Source organism: Mirounga leonina, unplaced genomic scaffold, assembly GCF_011800145.1.
Source record: "Mirounga leonina isolate KUSES-001 unplaced genomic scaffold, KU_Mleo_1.0 Mir_101595, whole genome shotgun sequence".
NCBI classification, from domain to species: domain Eukaryota; kingdom Metazoa; phylum Chordata; class Mammalia; order Carnivora; family Phocidae; genus Mirounga; species Mirounga leonina.
The window spans coordinates 16,219,942-16,247,478 of NW_023270158.1; the positions used below are offsets into that span (position 1 = coordinate 16,219,942).

The 27,537-nt window shown below is 41.7% G+C and overlaps 1 protein-coding gene across 13 annotated transcripts in view; it reads right to left on the reverse strand.

Annotated features, from left to right (window-relative positions):
* DMD (dystrophin) overlaps nucleotides 1-27,537 on the reverse strand; it is a 1,717,438-nt gene that overhangs the window by 66,818 nt on the left and 1,623,083 nt on the right. For all 13 annotated transcript variants that reach the window (XM_035001266.1, XM_035001277.1, XM_035001248.1 and 10 more), the window contains 4 exons: nucleotides 26,712-26,913; nucleotides 23,960-24,045; nucleotides 21,641-21,798; nucleotides 980-1,146 (listed from right to left, as the gene is read on the reverse strand). In XM_035001266.1, coding sequence (XP_034857157.1) covers nucleotides 980-1,146; nucleotides 21,641-21,798; nucleotides 23,960-24,045; nucleotides 26,712-26,913 — 613 coding nt within the window. The remainder of the gene's footprint in view (nucleotides 1-979; nucleotides 1,147-21,640; nucleotides 21,799-23,959; nucleotides 24,046-26,711; nucleotides 26,914-27,537) is intronic.

Here is a 27,537-nt window from a genome sequence, read left to right on the forward strand (position 1 = left end):
AGTGAATACAAAGCACACGAATGGTACGAAGTAGTTATTAGGAAGCAAAGAAATAAAACAAGTCTGAGCAGAACTAGAGAAAGAGTATTTACTTAGCTGTTAAGTGGATTCTGAACAGGCACAGACCATAAAGCTAGTTGACAACTGGACGGCTGAGTCATTGCTAGGGAAACCCAGTTGTTGATCCAGATGTTGAAATACAGCATCATTTCAAAATCTAGATTTGGGATTCTTGTTCAGTAAGATTAATTCATTTAACAATATCCCCTCTCTCCCAAAACAGGTCACCGAGGCTGAAGATTTAAGAGCCAACTGTTTTCCGTGACATTTTTAAGAATATCAGAATAACCTGCTATGCTTCCTATCTCTTTCCCTTTTAAATTTACAAAGAATCTTTCCCTTTTTTAAGCTGCTTTGTGAAATTTTCATTTACTTGCATACTTTATATTCCCTTAGAAGTTCATTAGGATACTAGGCCAAGAGTGTAATCAGATTCACCAATCAAGAAGTACGTTCTGGGTTGCTTGAAACAATTCTTGTGAGTTCAGGGAGGAAAAGTGGGACAAAGTGAATAAGAAACTGAACTACCATGACAGGTCTCCCCAAACAAAACCATCTCTTAGTCTTAGAACTGATTCCTAGAGAATTTCTAGCAACAGAAAAAAAAAAAAACAACAACCCAAAGAGATGGTTAACACTGGCCCCGGGAAGGAGGCGGCACCGTGAATCAGCATTCCCCTGCCACAGAGGTATCTCTGAGGAGGCAGGTGGTCAGTCGGTCCTGCAGAGCTCCACAATGAAGGTGCAAAGGGCCACCTGCCTAATGAGTCAGAGCCACCAAACTAGCCCAGGGACCAGGGCAGTCACTTGGGAAAGGAACAAACTGACAGCAACTGGCACAGGAGATAAAAGATCAAATCTGAAAAAGGTGAGAGACACGAAGAAAAAAAAACAATGCCATTTGGGGGGTTCCTGATACCTGAATCCGATGATGGGACACTCCTTGCAGATGTTGCACTTGGCTTGGTGCTTGGCAGTCTCTGCGGCAGCCACCCGGTGCAGGACGGGCAGCCACACCATGGACTGGGGCTCCAGTCGCATCCAGTCTAGGAATAGGGCTGCTTCGATCTCAGGCTTATTATTAGCCTGTGCAGGACAGGAGGAAAAGCAAAGGGGGGGGGGGCACGGGGCAAGAAGAGAAAGAAGGGGAGAAAGGAAAGGAGGCACATGTCAGTACAGACCAGACATTAAGAAATTCAGAACAGCGGTGGTGCGATGAGACCCACTTTTCACAGCCTGTTTCTGCCAATGCCCCCCTCGCAGCCACACGAGCCACCTACCCCCTAAGGCTTGGGTAACCTGCCATTACTCTGTTCGGCTGCTGGATGACGAGAAAGCGAAGCAAAACCAACATGTGGAGAAAGGCGAGCAAAATACACACCTGCGCCTCGACACTCCCTTTAGCTCCAGTTTCGGAGCAGATACGTAAGAGTGAGCCAGAAGTAAAATGCCGAGTGTTTATCGATAACATTTCAAAGGAGGTTAAGGAAAAACCAACTCAGGAATTATTGATTCCTTGTTTTTTCCTAGACGATCTATTTCTCAGTGTTTCATGGAATCATAATGAAGAGGCTTTAAAAAACACTGGCTCCTGGAGCTTCATTTTACAGACGAGAAAACTGAGACACACGTGAGGGAGGTAGCATTTCAAAGGCCATACAACAGACTAGGAGCTGAGATGCTCCTAGAACCCAAACCTCCTGCTCTACTGCTGTTTACTCGTTAACCCTACAAGATGGCGTCTTAATTTTTTTGTGTTGTTAGATTGACCAATATATTGGCCACTTTTTCTTTCTTTTTCATTGCTTCTTTTGTCTCACATTTTCCATCTGGGATCCTTTCTGCCTAAGTATATCCTTTAGAATGTTCTTGTAAGTGTCATGTTGGAGGAGAATTTCTCAGGTTTTGTTTGGTCTGAAAAATCTCCTTTTTAAATCCATATTCTTGACAGCTATTCGCATTGGGTATAGATTTTTAGACTGAAAGGGTTTCTTTTTTCTTTTTTTTTGGTTTTGTCTCTATTTTGTTTTAGCACACTGAATTATTATTTCACTTTTATTTTACTTTCTCTGTTGTTACTGTTAGGAATTGTCCTTGGTAAAGCGGACTATTGCTCCTTTGAAGGTAATCTGTCCTTTTTTCCTATCTTGTGTTTCTAGGGTTTATTTATACTTTTTTAGTATTCACTGGGCTTCTTGAATCTTTAGCGTCTCTGGTCAGCTCTGGAATCTTCTCAGTCATGATCGCAACAAATAATGCCTCGTCTCCATTTCCCCTCTGTTCTGCTTACAGAAATCTATTAGATAAACGTTAGACTCTCTCAACCTGGCCCATGTTGGTCTGCATAGGCCCTCCTTGTGCTTCATTTCTAACAATCCCTTCAATCTCTTTCTCTCTTTGATAGCATCCAGTCTGCTGTTAAGCCCAAACAGTAAGTTTTAAATTTTGGTTATTGTACTTTTTAACATCTACAAGTTTTATTTGGTCATTTTTAAGGTCAGTTCTACAAAGTCTGTGGCTCCCTGCAGATATTTTTCAATCTTAGCTGTTATTTTTTTTTTTTTTAACAGAGTAAACATGGTTTTCAAAACACCATCTATTGATTCCAAAGTATGAAATTACTATGGGTCTGCTCCTGCAGTCTGCTGTTTCTGCTGGTTCTCACTCACCTTGGGTTCTTGGGTGCTTAATTTTTTTTTATTATGTACTACATTGACCTTAAAAAAAATCTTCTGGAGATACTTTGAGCCCTAGAATGCAAGTGCTTTCTACAGAGAGGGTGTTCATTTGCTTTTGCCAAGAACCAGAGAACACGGCCAATTCCAAGACCGATTGAAACTGAACATAGGGAGGGGTTATTTAGTATCAAACAAGTAATGAGTATCTACATTGCAAACCCATGTTGCTTCTCTTGGAATGTGGTTCGCTAATGACAAATCTATTCCTACACTGCAGAAAGGCAATAGGGCTTGGACCGAGAAGTCATTTGGCTTGCAAAGCTCTCCACTTCAGCACTAGTCCAGCCGTTACCCCTGACTATAAATTTAACAACATTATAATGAGGTATTTGACCTTGAATTTCCTAGCTGCAGAACGCTATCAATTCGAGGTACTGATCAAAAGCTTTTGTGGAGGAGCACTTTCCTCTGTGCAGAGTGCCATCACAGAGGCACTCTGTGGAAAACTGGGGGGAAAAAATCATGGAACCTAAAGATGAAAGGGACCATGCAAGTGAACTCATCCTTTTGGAATGGCACCAACTCTTATGTGATGCCACTGTTTTCTGACAGCCACCATATAAGTGTCAGCCGTACCAGGGAGCCAACATCCTTAATGGATGACCTTGAACGCCTGAGCAGAAGTACCCCTGTCGAAAGTGCTTCATCACACATAGCTGAAATCCAAGAGCAGAGCGGAGGCTGCGGAATCCAACCACCAAGAGTTCAAAGCCCAGCTCTGCCATTTACTGGCTGTGTGACCTTGGAGAAATAAATTTACCTTTCTGGGTCTTACTTTTCCTCTGCCTTGAGATGGAACTATGAATAGCACCTGCCTCATAGGGTTGTTTTAAGATTTAAAGGAGTTAAATGAAAGGTGCGTGGAATGGTGGCTGGCACATAGCAAGAGCCACACTCGTGTGTGCCACTGTTACCCTCACTGTTGTTGTCTGTCCCACCAGGAACCCAGAGGGTCTCAGGCTTTGTGGAGCCTTTTCTTTCTTTTTTTTTTTTTTTTTTAATTTTTTATTTATTTGCGAGAGAGAGAATGAGAGACAGATAGCCTGAGAGGGAGGAGGGTCAGAGGGAGAAGCAGACTCCCTGCCGAGCAGAGAGCCCAATGCGGGACTCAGTCCCGGGACCCGAGCAGGGATCCCGATGCGGAACTCGATCCAGGGACTCCAGGATCATGACCTGAGCCGAAGGCAGTCGCTTAACCAACTGAGCCACCCAGGCGCCCTTTGTGGAGCCTTTTCAATATTTTACCTGAGCGGTCATGTCTGTCCCATGCCTCTTCATTCCTGTTCCTTTTATTTTATTTTTAAAGATTGTGTTTATTTGAGACAGAAAGAGGGGGAGGGGCAAGTGGGGGGTGGAGAGAGAGAGTGAGCGAGCAAGCGCAGACCCCACGCTGAGCGCAGAGCCCAACCAGGGGCTTGATCTCACAACCCTGAGATCATGACCTGAGCCGAAACCAAGAGTCAGACGCTCAACTGACTGAGCCACCCAGGGGCACTGCTCCCCCCCCATTCCTTTTATTTCTCATAGGACATGCCCTGGTTTGCCACTGTCCTTTAGAAGACTACTCTCCAAATATGATCTGTTGGGAATGAATGGTACCTCCACTTGTCTGGACAGTAGGATTGGATGACTTTCTTTTGTTTTGTATTCTAAGCTCACACAGGGTTTCCACTCAAGTAAAATCTCTGGGTCAGTGCTTCCCAGTGCATCCAGCAGATCAGTCATCCAACAAAGTGCTTCATGAAAAGATGATCAAATTAATTATGGAAACACTGCACACTGTATCTGCCTCTTAAAATGCTTAATGCATGTTAACATATTAAAAGCTGAGAAGGTTGCTGGTAAAGAAACACGTTAAACTTTGTTTGACCTCAGAATTTCCCACACTAATTATTCAGTGATCCCAAGACCTTTATCTTCTTTTTTTTTTTTAAACTTTTCAGGCTTATGAACAGCACAAAGTACTAATGCTGTGGTGGGTATAATGGGAAATGCTGTTCTTGGCGGTTTCCGGTGATTCCTCTACTCTCTGCTTGTTCATCTGGGATTGGTTTCTTTCACCTTCGTCAAGGATTTCCTGTTAGTCTGAGCCCAATGCACAAGTGCAGCAAACTCCTGCAAAATCCCGACTCTCACGGCCAACAGACAAGCCATTCTTCCCCACTTGGTGTAATTTTTACATTTTTAAAACTTACTTATTTTTAAACAATTTTTACATTTGAAAACATGTGTTCTGTCCTCATCAGAAAGTCCCTGGTGAAAGTATCAAGCAGGCCGAGGTCAAACAGGAGCCACACACCGTGACACCTCGCAGCTCAGCTCCACAGAAAGCCAGCCTTCAGCCTTCGCTGGTCAAACTAGGCCTCTTGCCGGTTCTGTCACTGTGCAGGCTCCTGCACACGTTTCTCTATCTTGTACACAAAGACACAATGATAGATTGTGTCAAAGGAACTACAAGTTTCAGCTACAATATGTCCTATGACAATCTCCTGCTCCATTGGTCTAGAAACCAACTTTATCAAAATAACCCTTTCTAGCGAGGAGACAAGCCAGCAAAGAAAGACAGTAAACTGAAAAACATGACTAAGTCATTCCTATTTGAAACATGGATTTACTGTCGCTTCATCTGAACCTATATATAAATTTTTCTGACTGAGGCTGAAATGAGAGTTTGTTTAATGATGAATTAATAGATACACTGTAAAAATTCAGGCTTAATACAGGAAGTGTGGTAAGAATAGAACGCTTCTAATCATTCCAGAAGATGGAAAGTAAAAATCCGACCATGAGTCAGCAACAAATGTAGGTGGAGAAACATAAAAAAGAAAAAAAGCAACGCCATGACTATGATATGTAACTGAAGGCAAGCGGGGAGAGTGTGGGGAAATGGTCTCATGACCCTCAGCACTGTTCAAACCCGCCTTAGAAAACGTGGTCGAGTTCTGGGGACTACAGCTGACCCAGAATTCAGAGAAGGCTTGGCAGAAAGGCATAAGGATAATTAAAGGGTTTGAAAGACCTATGAGAACAGTTTAAGGGAATTGGGATTATTTAGCCATGAACAAAAAAAGAGAACGAGGAAGAAAGAGTGGCTGAAGGGGCAATTTAATAACAGTTTTCAATTATGTGAATGGCTCTCGCATTGGGGCCTGTGACCAGCTGTTCGATCCCTCCACTGAGGACAGAACAAGAAGGAACAGGCTTAAGCAGCATGAAGAATTTAGGCTGTAACTCATACAGAATTTCGTGATGCAGAAAGTTGTTAAAGCATTAGGGTGAATTACCCAGGGAAGCTAGAGAATGTTCTCCTCTTTCAAAATACTATAGATTCTCTTGTGTTTAAAGGTTGGAAATTCTCAAGGTTCTTCCTCGCTCCTAGGATGTAAAATCTATCATTTTGGCTCTTAAAACTGCTCACCGATGCCAACTGACAGCACTGAAGACAAGATCTGGGAATCCACATGCTCTTTCTGTGTCGATCTTTCATTTTTACTACAAATCATTCTGTATCCTAGTGGTATATTCCCTCTCCCTTTGTCTGGCAATAAAGAAGGAAAGAATTAAAAGCCAGGCAAGCTTCTGTAAAGAGCTAACAGTACTAAAACTAAAACCCAGCTAAAATGACATTTTGGCCACTCTAGAAGACATAAATAAGGACAGACTAGCATAGGAGGAAGCTGTTGAGGACAAAAGACAGGGACGATGGCAGTGAACGGACATCATCCTTTTAGGTGCCATTATTTGTTGACCAATGGAGAGGCCTCAGATGGTTTCTCTCGGTATCAAGGATGACCTTGCCCTCTCCCCTAAACACCACTGTCAAACCATCTAAGCAAAAACTCTTGGAACAGACCATTTGGCCCTGGGTTTTGTCTTGTTTTGGTTTCTGGTTTTCTTGCCAAGACTCTTTTTGCCTTCTCCATGGCAGGCGTAGACAAAGAGCAAAGACATCCCAGCTCCTTGCATTGCGAGAGTTGCAGTTCAGAAGGATCTTGGGAGCCCACCCTGTCTCTGTTGGGCCTCACACATCAGCAACTGTCCACAGCTGGGAGGCCAGGGAAGGAAGCTGCCATCAGGACTGCTGCTCCATCACAGCAGGTGGCAGGTGAGGCCAGACACAAGCGCCATCTTAACAAGGCCCACAAACAGTGACAGGAATCCCAGTATCTGGATGTTCTAGCCAAAAGATGTCATTACCAAAATAACCATTTCAAAAGGCATGACATGCCAAGTTTGGAGTTGGGGGATTTGCCCAGGGTTCAGAATTACTTTTGGGTTTCTTTCATGTTATGCTTCCCATAAACCCTGAGGCACTAAAGGACCAGGCCCCAAATGGCTGCCAGGGAGTTAACGTGAACACTCATTTTTCCGTAAGGATTACAGTATCCATTTGTGGCTACAGATGAAATGCAATGGGAAGATTTCTGAGCAAGCCCCACACCCCAGCTGCCATCAACACATACATTGTATTTTTTTTTTTTTTTATTTGACAGAGAAAGACACAGCGAGAGAGGGAACACAAACGGGGAGTGGGAGAGGGAGAAGCAGACTCCCTGCCGAGCAGGGAGCCCGATGCGGGACTCGATCCCGGGACTCCAGGATCATGACCTGAGCCAAAGGCAGTCGCTTAACCAACTGAGCCACCCAGGTGCCCCATACATTGTATTTTTAAGAGAAGGCAATTAAGCATCTCAACTTTGAAGTTTCTGAAAAATCATGTCAATGCTTAATCAATTGGGAAAAAGAACCATATAAAGTAAACGTTATGCGAGAGACTGTACCTGGTAGTTCTCAGATGATAAAAAACGAACTAACCACCAAAAAAAAAAAAAAAAAAGAAAGAAAATACTTGCCCAAACCTAAAGACAGGAACTAGGTTTCCATCCCCCGCTGCCACCCGCCAGTAAAAGTTTGCGGAATTGAACGAAGAGACAGGGATTAAGCTGCAGTGTGATCACAATAAATAAAAGGAAGGATTAGAGTATCTGAATGAGGTTAGAATTTTTAAAAAACTGCCGAGTCATCCTGAAAGAGCAACAAAATTAAACCTAGAAGGGTTGGCTAAGGAGAAAACAAAATAAGTAAGTTCTCAAACTGTCTCAAGTTTTAAAAACTTCCTCAAGGAAATGTCTCTCTGTCGGTTTGTCTGTTATTATATCATACACCAAATAATCCATTCCATTACAACGGATACTGTAATCCTTACGGAAAAATGAGTGTTCACGTTAACTCCCTGGCAGCCATTTGGGGCCTGGTTCTTTAGTGCCTCAGGGTTTATGGGAAGCATAACGTGAAAGAAACCCAAAAGTAATTCTGAACCCTGGGCAAATCCCCCAACTCCAACTCATTTGCTGGTTGTCACAACTGGAGGGAGGGATGCTACCGGTGTCTACTACATAGACACCAGGATCCTGCTAAATATCCGACAATGCACAAGACAACCCCCTCCAACTAAGAATTATCTGGGCCCAAGTGTCCATAGTGCCAAGATTGAGAAACCCCGGCCTAATGTTCACGTCTCACATTACCATGGTTCATTTGTCAAAATTCAGAAACCAACATGGAGACAATAGCTATCCTCTACAACACAGAAACGGAGAAGCCATGATAGGCCTGTTCCACTATTAATTGGGAGATAAAAGCCACATTGGTTAATAGATCATGAAGAGAGGAAAGAAAAAGGACGAAGAAAAAAAAAACAAAACAAAAACCTGAGCTAGAGGTCACAAGGGAACCTGCTAAAATTACGGACTCGGATTTGAAATCAAGCTGCTTCTCAAGTAGACAACCCTGTGCAGTGTATTCCAGGATGAACAGTAGCAGAAATGTATTTAATCATGGCAAATAATTATCCCAATCAACTAGGATATGAGAGAGTGTGTGTGTCTGTGCACGTTTGCATGCAGGTATGTTGTCATTTCATTTAACAGAGTATTATACATGTAATTATATATATGTTTATATAAGTTTTTATGTAATATTTATTATATATATAATTATAGAAATAATTAAATATATAAATGTTGAATACATTCATATGCATGAATAGAATTTCTGAACAGTCTTACTGACAGAAAAAGGTAAATTTATGGAAAAAATCAGGACAAACCAGGGATATTTTTGGGTAAAAGTTTCATCTCTCCTTCCTGGCCATTTTCATTTGCTGTTCCATTAGTAAAATGTCCCCTTCATAAATCCAAATCACCATTTCAGTATCGCTACCGCTGTTAACAGATAAAAGCATTAATAACTCACGACCCACCTTTTCTGGTCCTGATTATGAAAAGCTTGTGTTTGGAAAGATTTGCTAAATTTAAACTGATCAAAACTGTTTTGTGAATTAATGTGTACACAAAACCTTTAAAGCTACAAGAAGAATGGCTAGCCACGGTCAGATGGTATAGGACAGGCAGTTCCTGGCTGTTCCCAGAGCTGTTATTACAATTTCTTTAACAACCTCTAAATCTACCAAGGGCATCAGTGGAATATTTTACATAAGAGAGAAGTCTGCACTAGCAACGAACACAAAAGGAGGAACAAGAACAAGTTGTAAAGAATATTAATGACTCTTCTTCCAAACAATCCCAATTTTTATGAAAATCAAATGACTGATAAAAAAGTCTCCTATAAAACTATATAAAACTTGCATGTAACAAATAAAACGGAAGGAAGGTGGCATTTTGATCCTCTTAGACACAAGAGACTCGTGCTTTACATTTGAGCTGCTGAGGAGATTATAGTCACGGATACAAGGAATCACTTATGAGAGCTTCCACACAAGTTTGGTTCACATCTTGCTCTTAGTCTATGCTACTTCTATTCAGAGAACAGTGGGTCTCACATGAAGGGCCACACTGTACGTACAAGACTCTTTCCTGTATCTTCTATCTCTGTTACAAGAGTCATTACCCAGAAGACCAGGTAATCTTTGCTGATAATGACCAAGCTTTGAAATGAGTACAGTAATCCATTTCCTGTTCTGCCTTTTCCATTTATAACATTTAGCCTCTAATCAAAAAGGGATACATGCACCCCAGTGTTTATAGCAGCATTATTCACAATAGCCAAATTATGGAAACAGCCCAAGTATCCATCCAGTGGTGAATGGATAAAAGATGTGGTATATAGGGGTGCCTGGGTGGTGTAGTCAGTTGAGCATCCGAGACTTGGTTTCAACTCAGGTCATGACTTCAGGGTCATGGGATAGAGCCCTGCATTGGGCTCCACGATCAGCACGGAGTCTGCTTGAGACTCTCTCTCCTCTCCCTATACCCCTCCTGCTCGTGCTCTCAATCTCTAAAATAAATAAATTAAAAAAAAAAAAAAGATGTGGTATAAATATACAATGGAATATTACTCAGCCATAAAAAACAATGAAGTCTTGCCATCTGCAACCACATGGATGGAGCTGGAGAGTATACTGCTGAGTGAAATAAGTCAGAGAAAGACAAATACCATATGATTTCACTCATATGTGGAATTTAAGAAATAAAACAGACAAGCAAAGGTTAAAAAGACAGTGCAAGCAAGTGAGCAAGCAAGCCACGCCAAGAAACAGACTCTTAACTATAGAGAACGGATGGTTACCAGAGGGGAGAGGGAAATGGGGGGGGGGGGCGGTGAGTGAAACAGGTGAAGGGGATTAAGGAGGGCACTTGTCATGATGAGCACTGGGTATTGTAAAAATGTTTAATCACTACACTGTACACCTGAAAGTAATATAACACTGTATGTTAACTATACTGGAATTAAAATTTTAAAAAATAGGAGGAAAAAAAGAACAAATTGTGGAATACCCATACAATGTAATACTGTTTAGTAATTAAAAAAGAATGAAGTATGGATATAGACAATATAAATAAATCTGTTATACTGAGTAAAAGCCAGGCAAAAATGGGTATATCCTATAAAATTCCATTTGCATAGAATTACAGACTATGCAAAATAATCCATAGTGACAGAAAGCAGGTAAGTTGTCATCTAGAGATGGGGATGGTGGTAGGGCAACTGGGAGGACCTGGAAGGATTACCAAGTGGCCTAAAAATACTTTTTGGTGTGATAGATATGCTCATTTTGATTGCCGCGATGGATTCATCACGTGAACACATGTCAAAATTGATCAAATTGCACACTTTAAAAGTTAAGAAGTTTAAAAATGAACAATTCATTAATAGAGAAGATACGAGAAATAAAAAAAAAACAAACAACTTGGGGACACGTAGCTCCTGATATAATACGTTTAACTATGTTACAGATGAAGAAAGGCTCAAAGAAGTTAAGGAAACAGCTCAAGATGATTATTTTAATACTTCAATATGTACACATAAAGTAGGCTTAAAAAGTAAAGACAGAAATGATTTCTGAGGAGAACAGACAGGCTGATCTCTGAAATCTTTGGAATCTTTAACCTGTCTGAGAGTTCTAGAGGCTCTGATATCTAAGTAAGGCCTACCTGAAACAATGCCCAGCTACTAAATCTTCAACATAATTCTATACTCATCTACTGACAGCTGTATGAAAGTACAAAAATCACTGTGATAAACACATACTCCTATCTTTCTGATCACCTCCTTTGCCCCTTCTTTTCAGTAATGTGTTTCCTTCCTCCTTCCATTACATGCTATGGCATGTATAAGCTATAAGGACTAACAGGTTCGGGTCGATCTATACTGAAGTAGCATAAAAGGCAAAGAAGAAACAGAAAAGCCTATGAGCATCTCATTCTTCATGAGCACATAGCTCATGTTACATGCTTTGGTTAACTTGTCACTCCTATAAAAGAGCTGACTGACACAGAAATGTATGTTATGTATATATGTATTTATAAAGATTTTACTTATGTACTTGAGAGAGGGAATGAGCAGTGGGGAGGGGCAGAGGGAGAAGGAGAAGCAGACTCCCCACTGAGCAGGAAGCCCAATGCTGAATTCAATCCCAGAACCCTGAGATCATTGCCTGAGCTGAAAGCAGACACTTAACCCACTGAGCCACCCAGGTGCCCCCTGAAATGTATTTATTAAATGTATGTTTACATTGCTATGGAGGAAAAGGACCATCTGTACATTGGCATTTTAGGTAACACCATGGCAAAAAGCGTATCCAAAGGCAGCTCAGTCAGGAGAAGTCTCTTCTCTTGTATATTCAACATCACTTTGGATGTCTGTGGTGATACTCAAAAACAGCAAGGGGAGAAGTGGAAACTCTTCTTTACAGAAGAAACCCAGCTACTATGTACGGAAAGGTAGAATCAGAAAATCTTGGGCAACCACCAATGTCATCTTTGAATTAGAAAAGCATCATCAGGGGAGGCTAAAATTATAGGGTGAAAGGTTGTTAAGGAAAAGGATAGCCATAGAGTCTCAAAATATCACACAAATGACTTCCTAATGACAAAGGGAAAAGGACACTTTTACAAAGGAAATATCTGGCAGACACTGTCTTAACATACTTAGCATTATCAGTAAAAAACAAGGAGTTATTTTGTCCCGCCAGATGTGACATCGTGAGGAGACACATCATCTCTGTTGTCTTCCAGCCAAAAAATTTTAACCTGAATCTAATCAGGAGGAAATAACTAGAAAAATCCCGAATATAGGACATTCTTCAAGAGAAGTGGCCTGAGCTCTTCAAAAATGTCAGGGTCATGAATGAGGAAAAAAAAATGTGAGGGGACTGTTCAGATTCAGTGACAGTACAGAGACATGACAAGCAAATCCAAGACAAAAACCTTGACTAGATCCTAGAAGAAAAGAGCCACCCATAAGGAACATTCTAGGGCAATGGGGAAATTTCAGTGTGGACTGCATGACAGATGATGTTACTGCATCAACGTAAAATCTGTGTGATGGTAGCTTTGCAGTTATGGAGGAGGAAGTCCTTAAAAAAAAAAAACGTGTGGTGAAGCGTTTAGGGGTTTATGTTTGATGTTGTGATGTCCTTTGACTTTTAAATAGTAAAGGGAAAAACCACGCTTGTGTGTGTATTCAAATACACGTACCTACACGGAGTGAGTGGGAGGAAGGGGAATGTTCGTGGGATAAAATGCTCACCAAAGGCTGTATGTATGAGATGTATGGCTGCTCACTACGCTAGCCTTTCCATTCTTTTTATGCTTGAAATTTTTCCAAAAGAAAATGCTGGTTGGAAACCACGGTTTCTTCCAAATCACCCCTTCATGGGGGAGGGCAAGGCAGGTGGGAGGGTAAGAGTAACTGTGCCTTTTTTTTTTTTTTAAGATTTTATTTATTTGACAGAGAGAGAGAGCGCGCACGAGCGCTCGCGTGCACAAGCAGGGAGAGGGGCAGAGGGAGAAGCAGGCTCCCTGCTGAGCTGGGAGCCCACCGTGGGGCTCAATCCCAGGACTCTGGGATCATGACCTGAGCTGAAGGCAGACGCCCAACGGTCGGAGCCACCCAGGTGCCAAAGAGTGACTTTAATAATTGTTAAAGGGTGGGGGGAGATAGCATTGATGTCACTGGTATAAAACGTGAAAAGCTCTTCAGGATTACTTTTCTCAAAAAATACAAACCTAACACCAAACTGACTTCCTCTCTGTTCTCTTAGCTACACTGTGCCTAAAACATCCTCTCATACTCTGCCTAGATGTGCTTTTCCAAGGTATTTCTGAATTTTCAGCATAAAAAAGTTTAAAAATCCCCACATTCACAGACATTTTTCATGTTTGAAATAAAGATGGAGAGGTCAAGAGTTGTATTTGTGAGACAAGAAGAAGTAAAAGGCTTCCTGTAACTGCTGTCTTGGGTAGAAATCAAGTATTTTATTTAAAGTTCTGAAGATAATGAGCAGGTTGGAGGCCAGCAGTCACTGTTCTAAAATATTAATCAGGACTCTGAATTACCCATTAAAGATAAAATCAGCCCAAACAATAACACACAGTGATTATCCACTCTTCATTTACATGTTCAAGGACAACTGTCCTGACCTCAGGCTCTCCACTCCACCTGACTAGTAAACCAATTAACACCATGGCTCCAGGGAACGTAAGCAAATTTTTAAATCTATGCAAATCCATAAGTATGCTCCACATTAATTTATGCTAGAGAGTTCTTACTTAACAGAAAAGTTTCACACATATATATATCACAGAATATACTTGCTCAAGTATGTATCAGGACATGTTTGGCTAAAGTTCAAGATATAATGTTAACTCTTCATTTGAAATCCAGTTTAGGGAAAGGCAAAACCATAGGAACAGAAAACAGAGTAATGGTTTCCAGAAACTGGGAGCAGGCGGGATGACACAAAGGTAGAGGGAATTTTAGGGGTGATGGAAATGTTCTGTGTCTTGACTGGAGTGATGGTGAAACAATGCATTTGTCTAAACTCATAGAACTGACCACCGGAATAAATTTAACTGCATGGTTCTTTTTTTAAAATGTAGCTTTGAAAAAAGATAGAAAAGATTTTAAAACTATTTTATCAGGGGTGCCTGGGTGGCTCGGTCAGTTAAAAGTCCGACTCTTGATTTTGGCTCAGTTCGTGATCTCAGGGTCGTGAGACTGAGCCCTGCATCAGGCTCTGTGCTGGACATGGAGCCTGCTTAAGATTCTCTCTTTCTCTCTGCCACCTGCCTCTAAAAAAATAAATAATATTTTATCAAATGCCAAAAAAAGAACCCAACCGCAAACAAAAAACCTCTAGCTGTTTGAGAATCAAGATACACTAAGGACCCTGGATAAACAGATAAGGACACCACAGGAGGAAGTACTACACTATCCCTCATCTTAAATAACCTTGTAGAAAGAACCTTCCATTAAAAATTCAATTTATAAGCCAGTGACAAACAAGGAAAAAGGCAAATGGCAATACTGAACTCATGTTTCCTTGTTTCCATGAGTTTTTTGGGTAAGTTTCAGTGTGAATTAGAATTAATGGTGAACTGATGAAATCTAGAATATTCTTCCAACTGAATGCATGGCTCTCAAAAAAATTTGTTTTCATTAGCACGTCTGACTCAACTCTTGTGGGAAGGGAAGGGAAAGACGGAAGGAGGGAGAAAGGAAGGCAGGGAGGAAGGAAGGACGGAGGAAATTTGGTCATAACAATGAAGTACTACTTTAGACATTTGAGCAAAGAGGCACGCCTGGGTGGCTCAGTCAGTTGAGTGTCTGACTTTGGCTCAGGTCATGATCTCAACAGTTGCCTTTAGCTTTGGGACCGAGCCCGGTGTAGGGCTAGGTGCTGAGCGGGGAGTCGGCTTCTCCCTCTCCCTCTGCCCCACCCCAACTGGTGAGCTCTCTCTCTGTCTCAAGTAAGTAAATAAAATCTTTTTTTAAAAAAAGAATGTTGAGCCTGTGTAGGGCCCTGTGTAGGGCTAGGTGCTGAGCGGGGAGTTTGCTTCTCCCTCTCCCTCTGCCCCCACCCCAGCTGGTGCTCTCTCTCTGTCTCAAGTAAGTAAATAAAATCTTTTTTTTAAAAAAAATGTTGAGCAAAAGGACACCAATTATCTTCTTTAGCAGTTTAAGTGTATGAATGAAATAGGTTTCAACTATAACACAAACCTACCCTCAAAATACTGAAGAAAATAACCATCACCCCACACTGAGAAGTTAACCACACAAACCACAACAAATTAAATGGATAACTATGAAGCTAAACCCACCATAGTTGGTAATTAAAAAAACCTAGCAATTGAGAAGCAAGAGTCAACTCAAGACAATATTGATAATACTCTGAGATAAAAGGTCCTTCCTGAAAATCTGCAGGAATTCTGTCCATAAGCAGGCCCAATAGCATGGTGAAACTACCTCTATGCATACCTAATTGTAGTAAGTTACTACTACTGTAGTTATTAGTCAGTATCCATCATGAGTTCAAGGAAACATGAGTTCAACATTTACCACCAAAAGGGTGTAAAAAGAATGTTTATGGAACTGAAGAGCCCATATTTCGATTACTGAACAAAAAGCTGAAGGCAACCTAAGCAAAGTATAATTTTTAGGAGTTATTTTAAGGATGGAAAATATAAAATGTGATCAATTGGCATGAGGAACGCTGTCAAACTGATTCAGAAGTGTCCTGGCATGGTATTTTCACACTCAGAGAGAAAACAGTATGTCGAGAGTCTCTAAAATCGAATCCACAGATGCTCGGTTATAGATAAAAGGAATTCTTAATCTTGGTAGGATATGCTCAAGTTACAATACACTTTAGATCATCGGAAGCTAACAGGTACTAAGTACCTCCCATGTGTCTGCAAGAACTCTGAGCGCTCTGCCTTTACTGGCTCACTGCCCCCCCCCCCCCAAGCATCCCCAGAGCACAGGGGCCAGAAAGGTTAAAAAACAGCAGAGCTGGGATTTGAACCCAGGCAGCTGGCTTCAGTGCCTATGCACCTAACCACTCTGCCACTCACTTCTCCAGGTTTTCTGGAATGATTATTTACATGAGAGAGAGAGACTTGCTCTCAATAGCTGAAATGGTAATTTATTCTCATTTCTGTATCATTTGCTATTACAGCAATGATGATATTCATTTTTGTCATACGAATATAAAAATTCACAGGACATATGAAAAAGCAACTTACTCATTTTGAATGCATGAATACAGGAGGCAGGAAACAGATGTAAAATAAACAGAATCTGGTGCCCAAGCTCTGTAGGTGAAGCCAACTGAATATAAAGTTGGTATACTCGAATCCATCTCAACAATGAAGTCCCTAAAATGTTTACAGAAGAAAACTCTACAAACTATCATGGGGGACGGGGGTACTTCTCAGGGCACTGCCAAATACCAATTTACAGATACATGACTCTTTTGTGGAGTCCCTTAAAGGTATAAAGTTTTCCCACTTAGAAGGCAATATTAGTTGGTTTCATTTGCAGGAAGACTTAGTCACCTGCCATTGGGAGTAGAATAGCCTAAATAAAGATCACGGGGCATGCGTGGTGTGTGTGAGCGTGCACGTACACATGCACTGTGGTAGTGATAAGGGTGTTCATTTATCCGTGTCATCCTATTATAACCAAAAATTCACATAAGGGATCATGTTTCTTAGCTCTTTGTTCAGTCTGGTATTTGAACCAGTTAAGCCATCTATTTCCACTCAGATGGTTTAGCAGAAGGAAATACTGGCTTGGAACATAGGGAACTTAGGCCTTCTGTCTAGATGGGACACGATACAACTGCAGTATGTAGAATGTAGTAAGTCCTGCCTCTCTGGGCTTCAGTTTTCTCAGCAGAAAAAGGAGACATGCGTTGAGTCTCCAAGGTTCCTTTGGGCAATCTGTGTGACTCACTGTCAGGGCCATGCCCAGCCTTACTCAGGTCCTAAGGATCATTCCACTCTGACAATAGAGCTGTTTCCATGGATTATGAACTGAAGAACAACCTGATGATGTGTTAATTGAAACAAACTAGTTTCAGGGTGCCTGAGTGGCTCAGTCAGTGAAGCGTCTGCCTCCCAGGGTCCTGGGATCGAGCCCCGCATCGGGCTCCCTGCTCTGCGGGGAGCCTGCTTCTCCCTCTCCTCTGCCCCTCACCCCACTTGTGCTCTGTCTCTGTCAAATGAATACTTCACTTCTACTACCCAAAAGAGTCAGTTTCCCACTACATGTGTTGACTGCAGTAAGCTTCTACAGTAGAAACATTATCCTGTTGCCTCATTTACTCTCAAAGAAGATACCACTGTCAAATCCATACATTTATGGATAATTCTCCTTTTTGATAGCCACAGATATGACTTCAGGTCCTGGCTTACTGGGTAATTCCTTGAAAGACCTATACTGATTTTTAAATATAGGCAAAACATTGTACTTGAGCGTGATGGTGATTTCCGTTACTCTCTGATTTAGAACTATTTTGGGGTTCTTCCCTAACTTTCTTTATTGTGGTTAAGTACACATACCCTAAAACTTACTATCTTACCCATTTTTAAGCGGCCAGTTCAGCAGTACTAAAGTCCATTCATCCTGTTGTGCATCCACGTCCAGACCGGAGAGAACCGGACCTGAGCTAAGGAGAGCTTTGCAAGATTGCCCAGTGAGCCCGGCACGTGCAAACAGCCCTCTCTCCCGGCCGCTCCTAGGCTCTTGCCTGAATCAGAAGCGACACCCTTCTAACTGTACCAACCCGAAAGAAGTAAGTTTTCTTCTGAAGTCAACTTCTCCTTCTGGATAGAAGGCATGCATTCGTAGGAGAAAACAAGGACTTCCCTCCTGTTTCCTGAGGTTTAGAAACAGAGGTCTTTGAGCACAACCTTGCTGAAGGAACCAGCCTGGCCCCAGTCCCAAGGTCTTTACACGTCAAACAAAGGGCAAAGGGCATTTTCACCAGTGTTAACTTTCGCTGCAGCAAACTGCACATTTTCATTTGCGGTGCACAGGGAACCGCGAGGTGCCCGCCAGAGCACCTGGCTGAGGGAGAGCACACCAGGGCCAGGATGGCGACCGTGAAGGAAACAAAATGGATCGGTTGAACCTGATTGCAAATGGCTAGCAAGTCGAGAGGCTTCCCAAACCTAAGTAACATAAACCCTGCCTGGCTCTGTACACCGAGAACGTGCCCAACATCCTACCAGTAACATCCCACTGCCAATACTCAACTTCTTTAAAAATGAGCATTCCTGTTACCCCCAAGTCCTGTATGTTCCCCTTTTGTTATGGCATCTTGTATTCCAGCAGGGAGCCAGAATAAAGCCCTATTATTTCACCTCGGGAGGGTGGGGAGCAGAATCAAAATATGCGTATTTGGGACTGAGGTGATAAGTGGAGGTTTGGGGACACAGGAGTAGGAATTAAAGTCTTCTGCCAGTTGAGGGCCTTGAGGGGCAGAGGTAAATTATTCATCCATTTAAATAACAAGAAAAACACAACCCCCACGGCCTGCCCATTTCATTCTCCTCAAAGGACTGGTGAGATTCAAGGACAGAATTCATGTGAACAAATAGCAGGTATGATTATCAGTAGCAACGGTAACGATATTTATAAGCATAGTAGGTTCAAAGGGTAGGGAGACGCCGTTTCATGGAGGTGGAAGCCAACAGTGGGTAGCTATGGAAACAGATTAGGAAAGGTGTGAGAATCAGACAAATTAGGATTTATTCAGGGGGCCATGGGAAGAAACGGATTTTGACACATGCTATCATACAGCGAATACATTTCTCTAAAACCAGTACAAGAGCAGTAAGAGCAATGACAAGGTCAGGGTGTAGTAAATAGTAAGAGTGGCAAGGAAGGAGATCAGACGAAAGAGGTTTCTTTCTCTTAAAAACAAAAAAAAAGTTAGCACTTTACTCATTTTTTCCTAATTCTGAATATTCAAGGAAGAAAATTCAGAAAATACCATAGAGTAGAGAGAAGAAAATAACATCCACCTGTTACCCCTGTTCGTCTCTTGACAGATGTCCCCCCCAGGCTCACAGAAGACATTCCCAAGAGCTTGGAGACTGGCTAGCCAGAACACATTCACTAAATATGTGAGGACAGACTGAATTGCAAGTTTCGACACTGAAAAGACAGCGTTGCTATTACCAAGACAGAGACATGTGGTCAGGGAAGAACGGGGGGCATCCAGCCAAAGGATGCGGCACGTGGAAGTACAGGGACATGGCTCCTGATAAGGGCACAGCATTTGGGAAGGCAGAGCTTCTGTTCGGTGACCCCTTGTCCTGACTCCCACTCAAGAGAGTCAAGAGGCGAGATCTTACTTATTCCTACCAAAGAAATGATAATTATACGACGTGATAGCAGGGCTAACTAGCACAGTAATGGCAATCACATTACAATATACTAATGTATCGAGTCAACGTGTTGTACACCTTACATTTACACCGTGTAATGTCAAGTATTTTGTATATTTCAACTAAAAAAAGAGCCAGGGGGCGCTTGGGTGGCTCATTCAGTTGAGCGTCAGACTCTTGGTTTTGGCTCAGGTCATGATCTCATGATCATGAGATCGAGTCCCCCCACCCCTCCCACTGGGCTCCATGCTCAGTGGGGAGTCTGCTTGAGATTCTCTCCCTCTAAAAAAGAGCGAGAGTCTGCAGGGAGGGTGGCGGTAGCTGCAGCCCCAGGCAGTCCTGTGGCCCATGGGACAAGGGCTCCAGTGGTTCTTGATGTCTGTCGGCTGTCGGCAGACTTCCATTCTGACCCTTACTCTCAACCCAAGCCACAGTACACACATAACTGTGTGCCTATGCATTTATATCAACACGTGTGTGCTTCACAGCTAGAAATTTAAAGAGTAACTGAAATTTGATTAAAGAGAAAACAATGCTTAGGAAAAACAACTCAGGCCATTACAGGTTGTTTTCTAACTGGACTTAAAAAAATGAATCTGGATTATTTGTGGCCATTATTATTCATTTCATGAAAATTACTTGTGTCTCCATTCTGGAATAGAGTACAAAAAAAAAAATCTAGAGGTACTGATAATCTATTTACATTTTGGGAAGTTTGAGCATGAGGCAAAAAAGGATTTATTTCTCCACATCTATTTTACATTTCTAGCTACTGTGCCTTAACTTTAGCACAACAATCCAAACAGTATGTCCAACGCTAAATAAGGTGGCTTATTATGTGGGCATTTCGTCGGTGTGCCTGGTTAACTTTTAAATGAATGCTCAAACGGCTTTAAACATCTAAATATTCACAACATTCTGCCTGGGAGGCCTTCTGTGGTTTTAGCCTAGTCTGTGGTCAAAGACCACAGGTCTAACCAGGTTATCTGGTGATCTCTAGAGCTAGTTCTATTGTTCATGGGATCACTATGGATTGAGAAACCCCATAAAAGAAAAACAGCTCCTAGCATGAAAACAAAAACCAACCAACCAACCAACCAAAGACCACTGTGAATAACTGGATACTGCAAATATCTCACTCTTTCAGGGCCGGTGGTATTACAAAGAGGAACAACTTTTGACAACAAGCCATCCGGAAATATGTATCAAAAGCCACAAAACTCTTTTAGTCTGGTAATCCCATTCCTGAGAATTTATCCTAAGGGAAAACTTCAACCAAGGAAAACAGCTAAATGCATAAAGATGTTCACTGCAGCATTACCTACCTCAGCAAACAATGGAAACAGCCTATGTGTCTCTCAATGGAGTGCTGGAAGAGGATGTTTCTGGGGGAACTGACTGTGGTATGGAAGAGGCCCCAGGATGGGATAAGAGAATGGACAAGCCATGTGTTGGGCTAGGGATGGACACCAGCAGAGCATAAACTTCTGACCTTGTTATATGCAGAGTCACCAATCAGGCCTTCAGATTATAGAGGAAGGTCAAAGCTACAGAAGGACAACTTCAAAAAGTGATAGTCAGGGACGCCTGGGTGGCTCAGTCGGTTAAGCATCTGCCTTCGGCTCAGGTCATGATCCCGGGGTCCTGGGATCAAGTCCCGCATCGGGCTCCCTGCTCAGTTGGGAGTCTGCTTCTCCCTCTGCCCCTCCCCCTGCTCGTGCTGCCTCTCTTTCTCAAATAAATAAATAAAATCTTTAAAAAAAAAAAAAAGAATAAAGGAAAAAAAGGCTAAGAAACTTAAAAGACTCACCTACAAAAGTTAGTTTCTTATTTACAAAGGATTTCTGTGGCTGGAGATTTATTTCCTCCCTTGCTGAACCACCGCAGACTCCCTTCCCTCCCGGTACCTTATTAACCACAGGGTCCCTACTGTAGAGATTTCTTTTCCTTCGTCTGTACTGTCCTCTCTCCCAAAACCCAGAGTCCAGAAGCCACTGCCTTCAGAGGTTTCAAGTATCAATCCCTTCCTAACTGCCTACACGGGAACTAATGTGAGAAACTCAAGTTGTGTGTTTTTATTTTTTCATTAATTTCTAAAATGCAAAAAAAGAAACAAGTTACTTAAGAAGGTGAATAACTCACAAACTGGAAGCAGCTCCTGACACTCGGCTCAATGTTACTGCCCCCGAAGGATGCGACTTCACCCAACTGTCTTGGGATTTGGATGGAGTCATGCAGGAGGAGGCCCAGCCTGCGCTGGTCACAAAATCCTGTTGAACTTGCCACTTGCTTGAAAAGGTCTACAAAAGGAAGAAGAGCATTTCAATAATCAAAAAGCAGCACCACGTCGATGCTAGCAGAACCTACCAACCACCTGAATTCCAAGCACTACTTATTGAGAGCAGCCAGTATTCCCACAGATAGGGGTTCCTTCTAATTCACGCTCATCTGCACATTTACTATTTTTATGGATCAAGTTAATCATCACTGTGTGTATACAGAAAGCGTGACAGCTTTTAAATAAACTACAGTCCTGCAAGAAACGTGAGTTTACATACAGTCTTGACACCTAAATTTTCCTAAGCTAAAACGTAATCCTTTGGGAACTATTTCATATATAGGATGTAACCACTATCATAAAATAAATATTTTAGCAGTAAGAGCCATGTAACTGGTCCAAAGCACCATCCCCTTTGGACATGAGAGATTCAAAAATGTACCCCAAATTGGAACTTCTTTATGAAGTCCTAAGATCATTGAGTTTGTTGCATGTATTCCCACAGGCTCCTGTATATATTTGTAACTTAGTTCCAATCACTTTATACTGTCATTGATCTAATACATGCCGGTCTTTGTGGCTGAAAAATGATAACTCCCATGAGAGCAGGGGCCATATTTGGTCAGCTGTGTATGAGAAATGTCACGGAATGAATGAACACACCCAACACTTCCCATGTATGTCTTGTTCTCAGAAATAAAATCATTTCAATCATACCTTGTATTCAAAGAAAAGTTGCCAACAAAAGGAAATTCAAGGAAGCTTTTCCTTTTCATACGCACATTTTAAACTCTATTTAAATATTTTAACCAGGTATCTAAGATGTCAGTGACAAAAGCGAGGCAGCACGCACACCTTCTACCACCTCTCCGATACACATGCACAGATTTTTTTTTCAAAGTTATGAATTCTCTTCACCTGTCCCAATTTGAAGTTCATATTCTTGTGTCACCAACCTCAAAACAAGTTCCCTCTTAGTCATTTGAAACACAGGCTCAAAGCTCCCTTTGGTATTACAATGGGCTGGTACCATACCATTGATAAGGTTAGGTGACAAACTAACCTGTAAGTAATTCCACTATTTAAAGAAGGAAAACCCACAGAAATATTCTACTTTACCCAAAATACCTTTTTAAATGGTTAATGAAAGCCGTTCAGTTCTCTTTCTTTGGATCCGAGGATTAAAAAAAAAAACAAAACACACTCAAGTGAAAACGACATAAAAGTGAGAGCTAAAAGGGCCTGTGTATTTTGTGGCTTACTCCTGGGGGGAAATAAGCAGTAGGACACAGAGGGGCTTTGGAGAAATTCATTCTCTTTTATCTCCTGCCCATCCTTAAGCTCAGCACATCTCAGCCCTGTGTGGCTAGACATTAGGGGAAAAGAGAAATGACATGATAGGCGAGGTTTGCTTAATATTCCTACCATCAAAACTTCTTACAAGCCTTTAAAGGTGAAAAACAAGTACAGTCCTTCACAATGGGAAAGGAAAGAACGCTCGCTTCCATTGCTCCTCTAGCATTTGCTTTTCATTTGGATTCACACAGTTTAAGTCGAAGAACCCAAGAGTTAACCAAAAGGAAATTCTATAAGGTGATATTTACCCTGTAAGAAATGGCAAGCGATCTGTGTCTCACGTAATAAAATGTTAGTCACGTCACAGAAGTGGATATGTCTGTACAACTTGCAGTAAGATGATTACAAAATAAACAATGTTTCTGGAACACGAATGCCAGATAGTACTCTTTAAATAAGAATCCAAAGACTAAGCAAGGGCATGGATTAAACCTTCACATTTATTTTTCTGACTTTTCCAAAGGGGTTAGGAAATCAGACTTTATCCTCTAGGAACATGTGTTTTATTCAGACACAGTCGATGTAATGTAAAATAATACTTGGACTGGAGGAGTTAATCCTCATTCTCTATTTAAATACCTGCCATTTCGTGTTTGACAGACAACGGCACAAACCAAGTTTTAGGACACTAAAAAGCAGTTCTGTAACTTACAAGAGGAACCCACTGTCACCGCAACGCAAGGCATTCCCCATCTCAAACTGGGGTAATTAGCCAACGTTAATAAAAGAACAGAGTTAACCCCCCACCCCTAATTCAAGTGCTTTCTCTCTAATAAATAAAAATAAAATAAAAAAAAAAAAGAACAGAGTTAATACACATGACTTACATCTGTACTTGTCTTCCAAATGGGCTTTGCACAGAGAAATGATGCCAGTTTTAAAAGACAGGACCCGGATCCTCCCTGTTCGTCCCCTATTATGAATAATCAAACCAGAAAACAATTACTGACACTTTAGTAGATGGTAAACACTTCTTAAGAAAAAAAAAAAAAAAAAGGAAAAACAAACCCTTGGATACGGGAACTCTACTGACCACTGTTGTATGAAACCAATGGTCTTATTAAGAACTTGTCTATTCATTATGTACTATCTTTGTTATCTGCCTTATCTATTTGGCTCATGGCCTAGAATGCAATGGAAATGTGACCACTTTGACCCAGGAACTTTTACCAAGTTTTCAATTCTTAAAAGCCCTTATTTAGGGGCGCCTGGGTGGCTCAGTCGGTTAAGCGTCTGCCTTCGGCTCAGGTCATGATCCCAGGGTCCTGGGATCGAGCCCCGTATGGGGCTCCCTGCTGGGGGGGGGGGGCTGCCTCTCCCTCTCCCTCTGCCTGCCGCTCTGCCTATCTGTGCTCTCTCTCTACGTCTCTGTCAAATAAATAAATAAAATCCTTTTTTTTTTTAAAAAAAAAAAAAAAAAGCCCTTACTTGAATTGTAACAGTAGCTCTACATGAAAAGAGTAAGAAATATCCTTCTATTCAATGGAGAGCCCCCTGGGTGTTTAAGTTGGTCAGTGGGAGGATTACTACTGTGCTTATTGAAGCCCCCCCCCAAGGAAAACCCAGCACTCCCAGATTGGCATCAGACTGCCCTTGATTGAGAAGACACTCACTCACTCGAGGCGACATGCCACATACTATAAAATACACACATTTAGCTTAAGAAAAATACAAAATCCTCTATTAAAGAACACTCAAATATATGATCTTAAAGAGCAATTTAAAAACAACCTATTGCAGGGGCGCCTGGGTGGCTCAGCTGGTTGAGCGACTGCCTTCGGCTCAGGTCATGGTCCTGGAGTCCCGGGATCGAGTCCCGCATCGGGCTCCCTGCTCGGCGGGGAGTCTGCTTCTCCCTCTGACCCTCCCCACTCTCATGTGCTCTCTCTCTCTCTCATTCTCTCTGTCTCAAATAAATAAATAAAATCTTTAAAAAAATAAAAATAAAAATAAAAACAACCTATTGCTATATCGGTGTTTTAAATATGTTTACACTTTCACTTTTCCTATAAAGCTGAAATAAAGCATTCCTCATGACAAACTTATAAATGGTTCATTTTATCTGTGGGAAAAAAATGGAACACGAAAATGAAAAATGTTCCATTTTGTAGAAAACGATTTTCAATAATTCGCAGCTTTTATCTTGTGAGAGAAAGAAAGTGAACCTTACATGGTGCTTAAAGAGAGAGAGAGAGAGATTATAGAATAATTTTCCCACCTAGCACTTCAAAACTGCAAACAATATGTCCCAACTGGGTTTACTTTGGGTGAACAATGTGCTCAACTTTTTAACTGGTACAATTTACTAAATCCCTTAGTCAAACAGGATCCTAATCCATTAACCAAATTACGATCATTGGAAGGTTTCCTTATCTTTTCACCTCTTTAAAAAAGGCAAATTAAAGTTTAACAACTAAACTTCATAAAGTGTAACTCAGGTCTTCAAGGAGTTAAAACTGTCCCCAAGTAATTGTGAGGCAGGTAGAAGGGAAGTTCTATATACTCAGACGTCATCTGCAAAGAGCACACTGCCAAAACGTATGTGAAGGAACACCTGAGTACAAACCCTTATCAGAGCAAATGTTAAGGGTAATCCACAATTAAAATCCAATATGTTCAAGGGCTTGGTAAATAATTATCAGAATTAAACAGCCAGGTGGTCTTGGAATTCAAAAAGGACTACCTTATCAAAATAACAAGGAAAAAAGTATACATTTTAATCACAGAGGTGGCAGAAATCTACAACAAAGGCAAAACAGCGGAAATGCACCTCTTCTTAGAAAACCTTCCCAGATTTCCAAAGGGGGATAATTCTCGTTGGCATGTGAAATGAGGCATGCAATCATTTTAAGGTCTAAGAAGAATTCAGTCAAAATTCAAACCAATTCTGTCTGCTACCCTCCTCAACTGCCTTCAGTGAGCTCAAGACAAAAACAAGAACTGGGGATACCTCCTGTGTGCAATCCAAAAGAAAGAAACAAGTACTCTCCAAGAGAGTGATGAAGGGAGGTGTCGAACAGAAACTCTGTAGAACGCTATAAAACTTCCTCAGTTTGAGAAGCCGAGTTGGCTCCATTAAGGGCTTGTTCTCGTTTTGTTTGGCTTATCAATTCACGATCTTCCGCAAAAAGCTCCTGCGTATCAGCGAACGCTCTTCAGATCTGGTGACAGGTGTGCCAGCATCCCCAAGAGCACACCCATTTCTGCCACTGAGTGGGAGCCGCCCCCGAAGTGGATGGAGGAATTCAAATTACACAGGCAAGAAAAGGCTACACACTGACTCATTCTACTATTTGAAACATGAGTATGAAAAATGAGTATCTCAGGGTTTTGTTTGTTTTCTGAGAGCAATCTACATTCTAGCTCTTACCTCCTAGTTCATCCAAATATTTTTCAGCTTCAGTGAATGCAAAAATGATTTATCACAGGGACAGCACTGGCTCACAGGGCTTCATGAACCTTTCATCCTGAGGACGGTATTTCTAGACTGGGGCCCCTGTTGTGATGCTAATTACACCCGCACCATTCTGGAAACTAAGCTTCCCATGGCAGAGTCCGTAAAGAGCTTGCCATACGTACGTGTCATAAACATTCAGCAGCCAATTGAGACACATATCCACACAGAGAGGGACGTTGACCAGATTGTTGTGTTCTTGCTCCAGGCGATCATAAATAGTGGTCAGACAATTAATGACCTGCAGAATGTCCATGGGCTGGTCATTTTGCTTGAGGTTGTGCTGGTCCAAGGCATCGCAGGCCGCCGACAGGCTCAAGAGATCCACTGCAAAAGCCACAAAAAATCACAAGTGATTCCGAGGGGAAAATCCTCCTTTCACTCTTTTTCCCTTTCCTTGGAAAATCCTGGTCGGGTTGTCTCGTACTCTTTAGTGAACACCAAACCCAAACCCTATCCTCTTTTTAAAAAAAAATCTCCACCCCCCAGCTCTAAGTTTCCTGGCTGGAGTATTCAGGATCTGAGGTTATTGTGAAATCTCGATGGCACTGGGTGAAAAATGTGGGCGGGGAAAGTTTCCATTCCTGAAGCACAGGGGTATTCGTGAGAGAGTTCAGGGAACCTAGAATGTTCTATGGGAACAGAGTCATTTCCACATTCTGAGTAAGAAAAAATCTGTTTTACTAGAAATTCTGAAAGAGTTCCTGACAATACCTTTTCAGATTAGTATTAGGGAAGGTCAGTTTGATTAATCTGTATGGTTAGGGTTGTGTAAATTCTATTTCCAGCTATGCATTTGTAATCATTAAGCGTTTTTCACCTTGAAATTTCAGTCACCTCACAATCTCTGCGCTACCTTAATATTAGGTGAAAAAATCATCAACTTGATTAAAATTTTCGAAAGAGACACTAAAGTAACTGCATAATCTACTCATTTTTTAGACTTGAGGC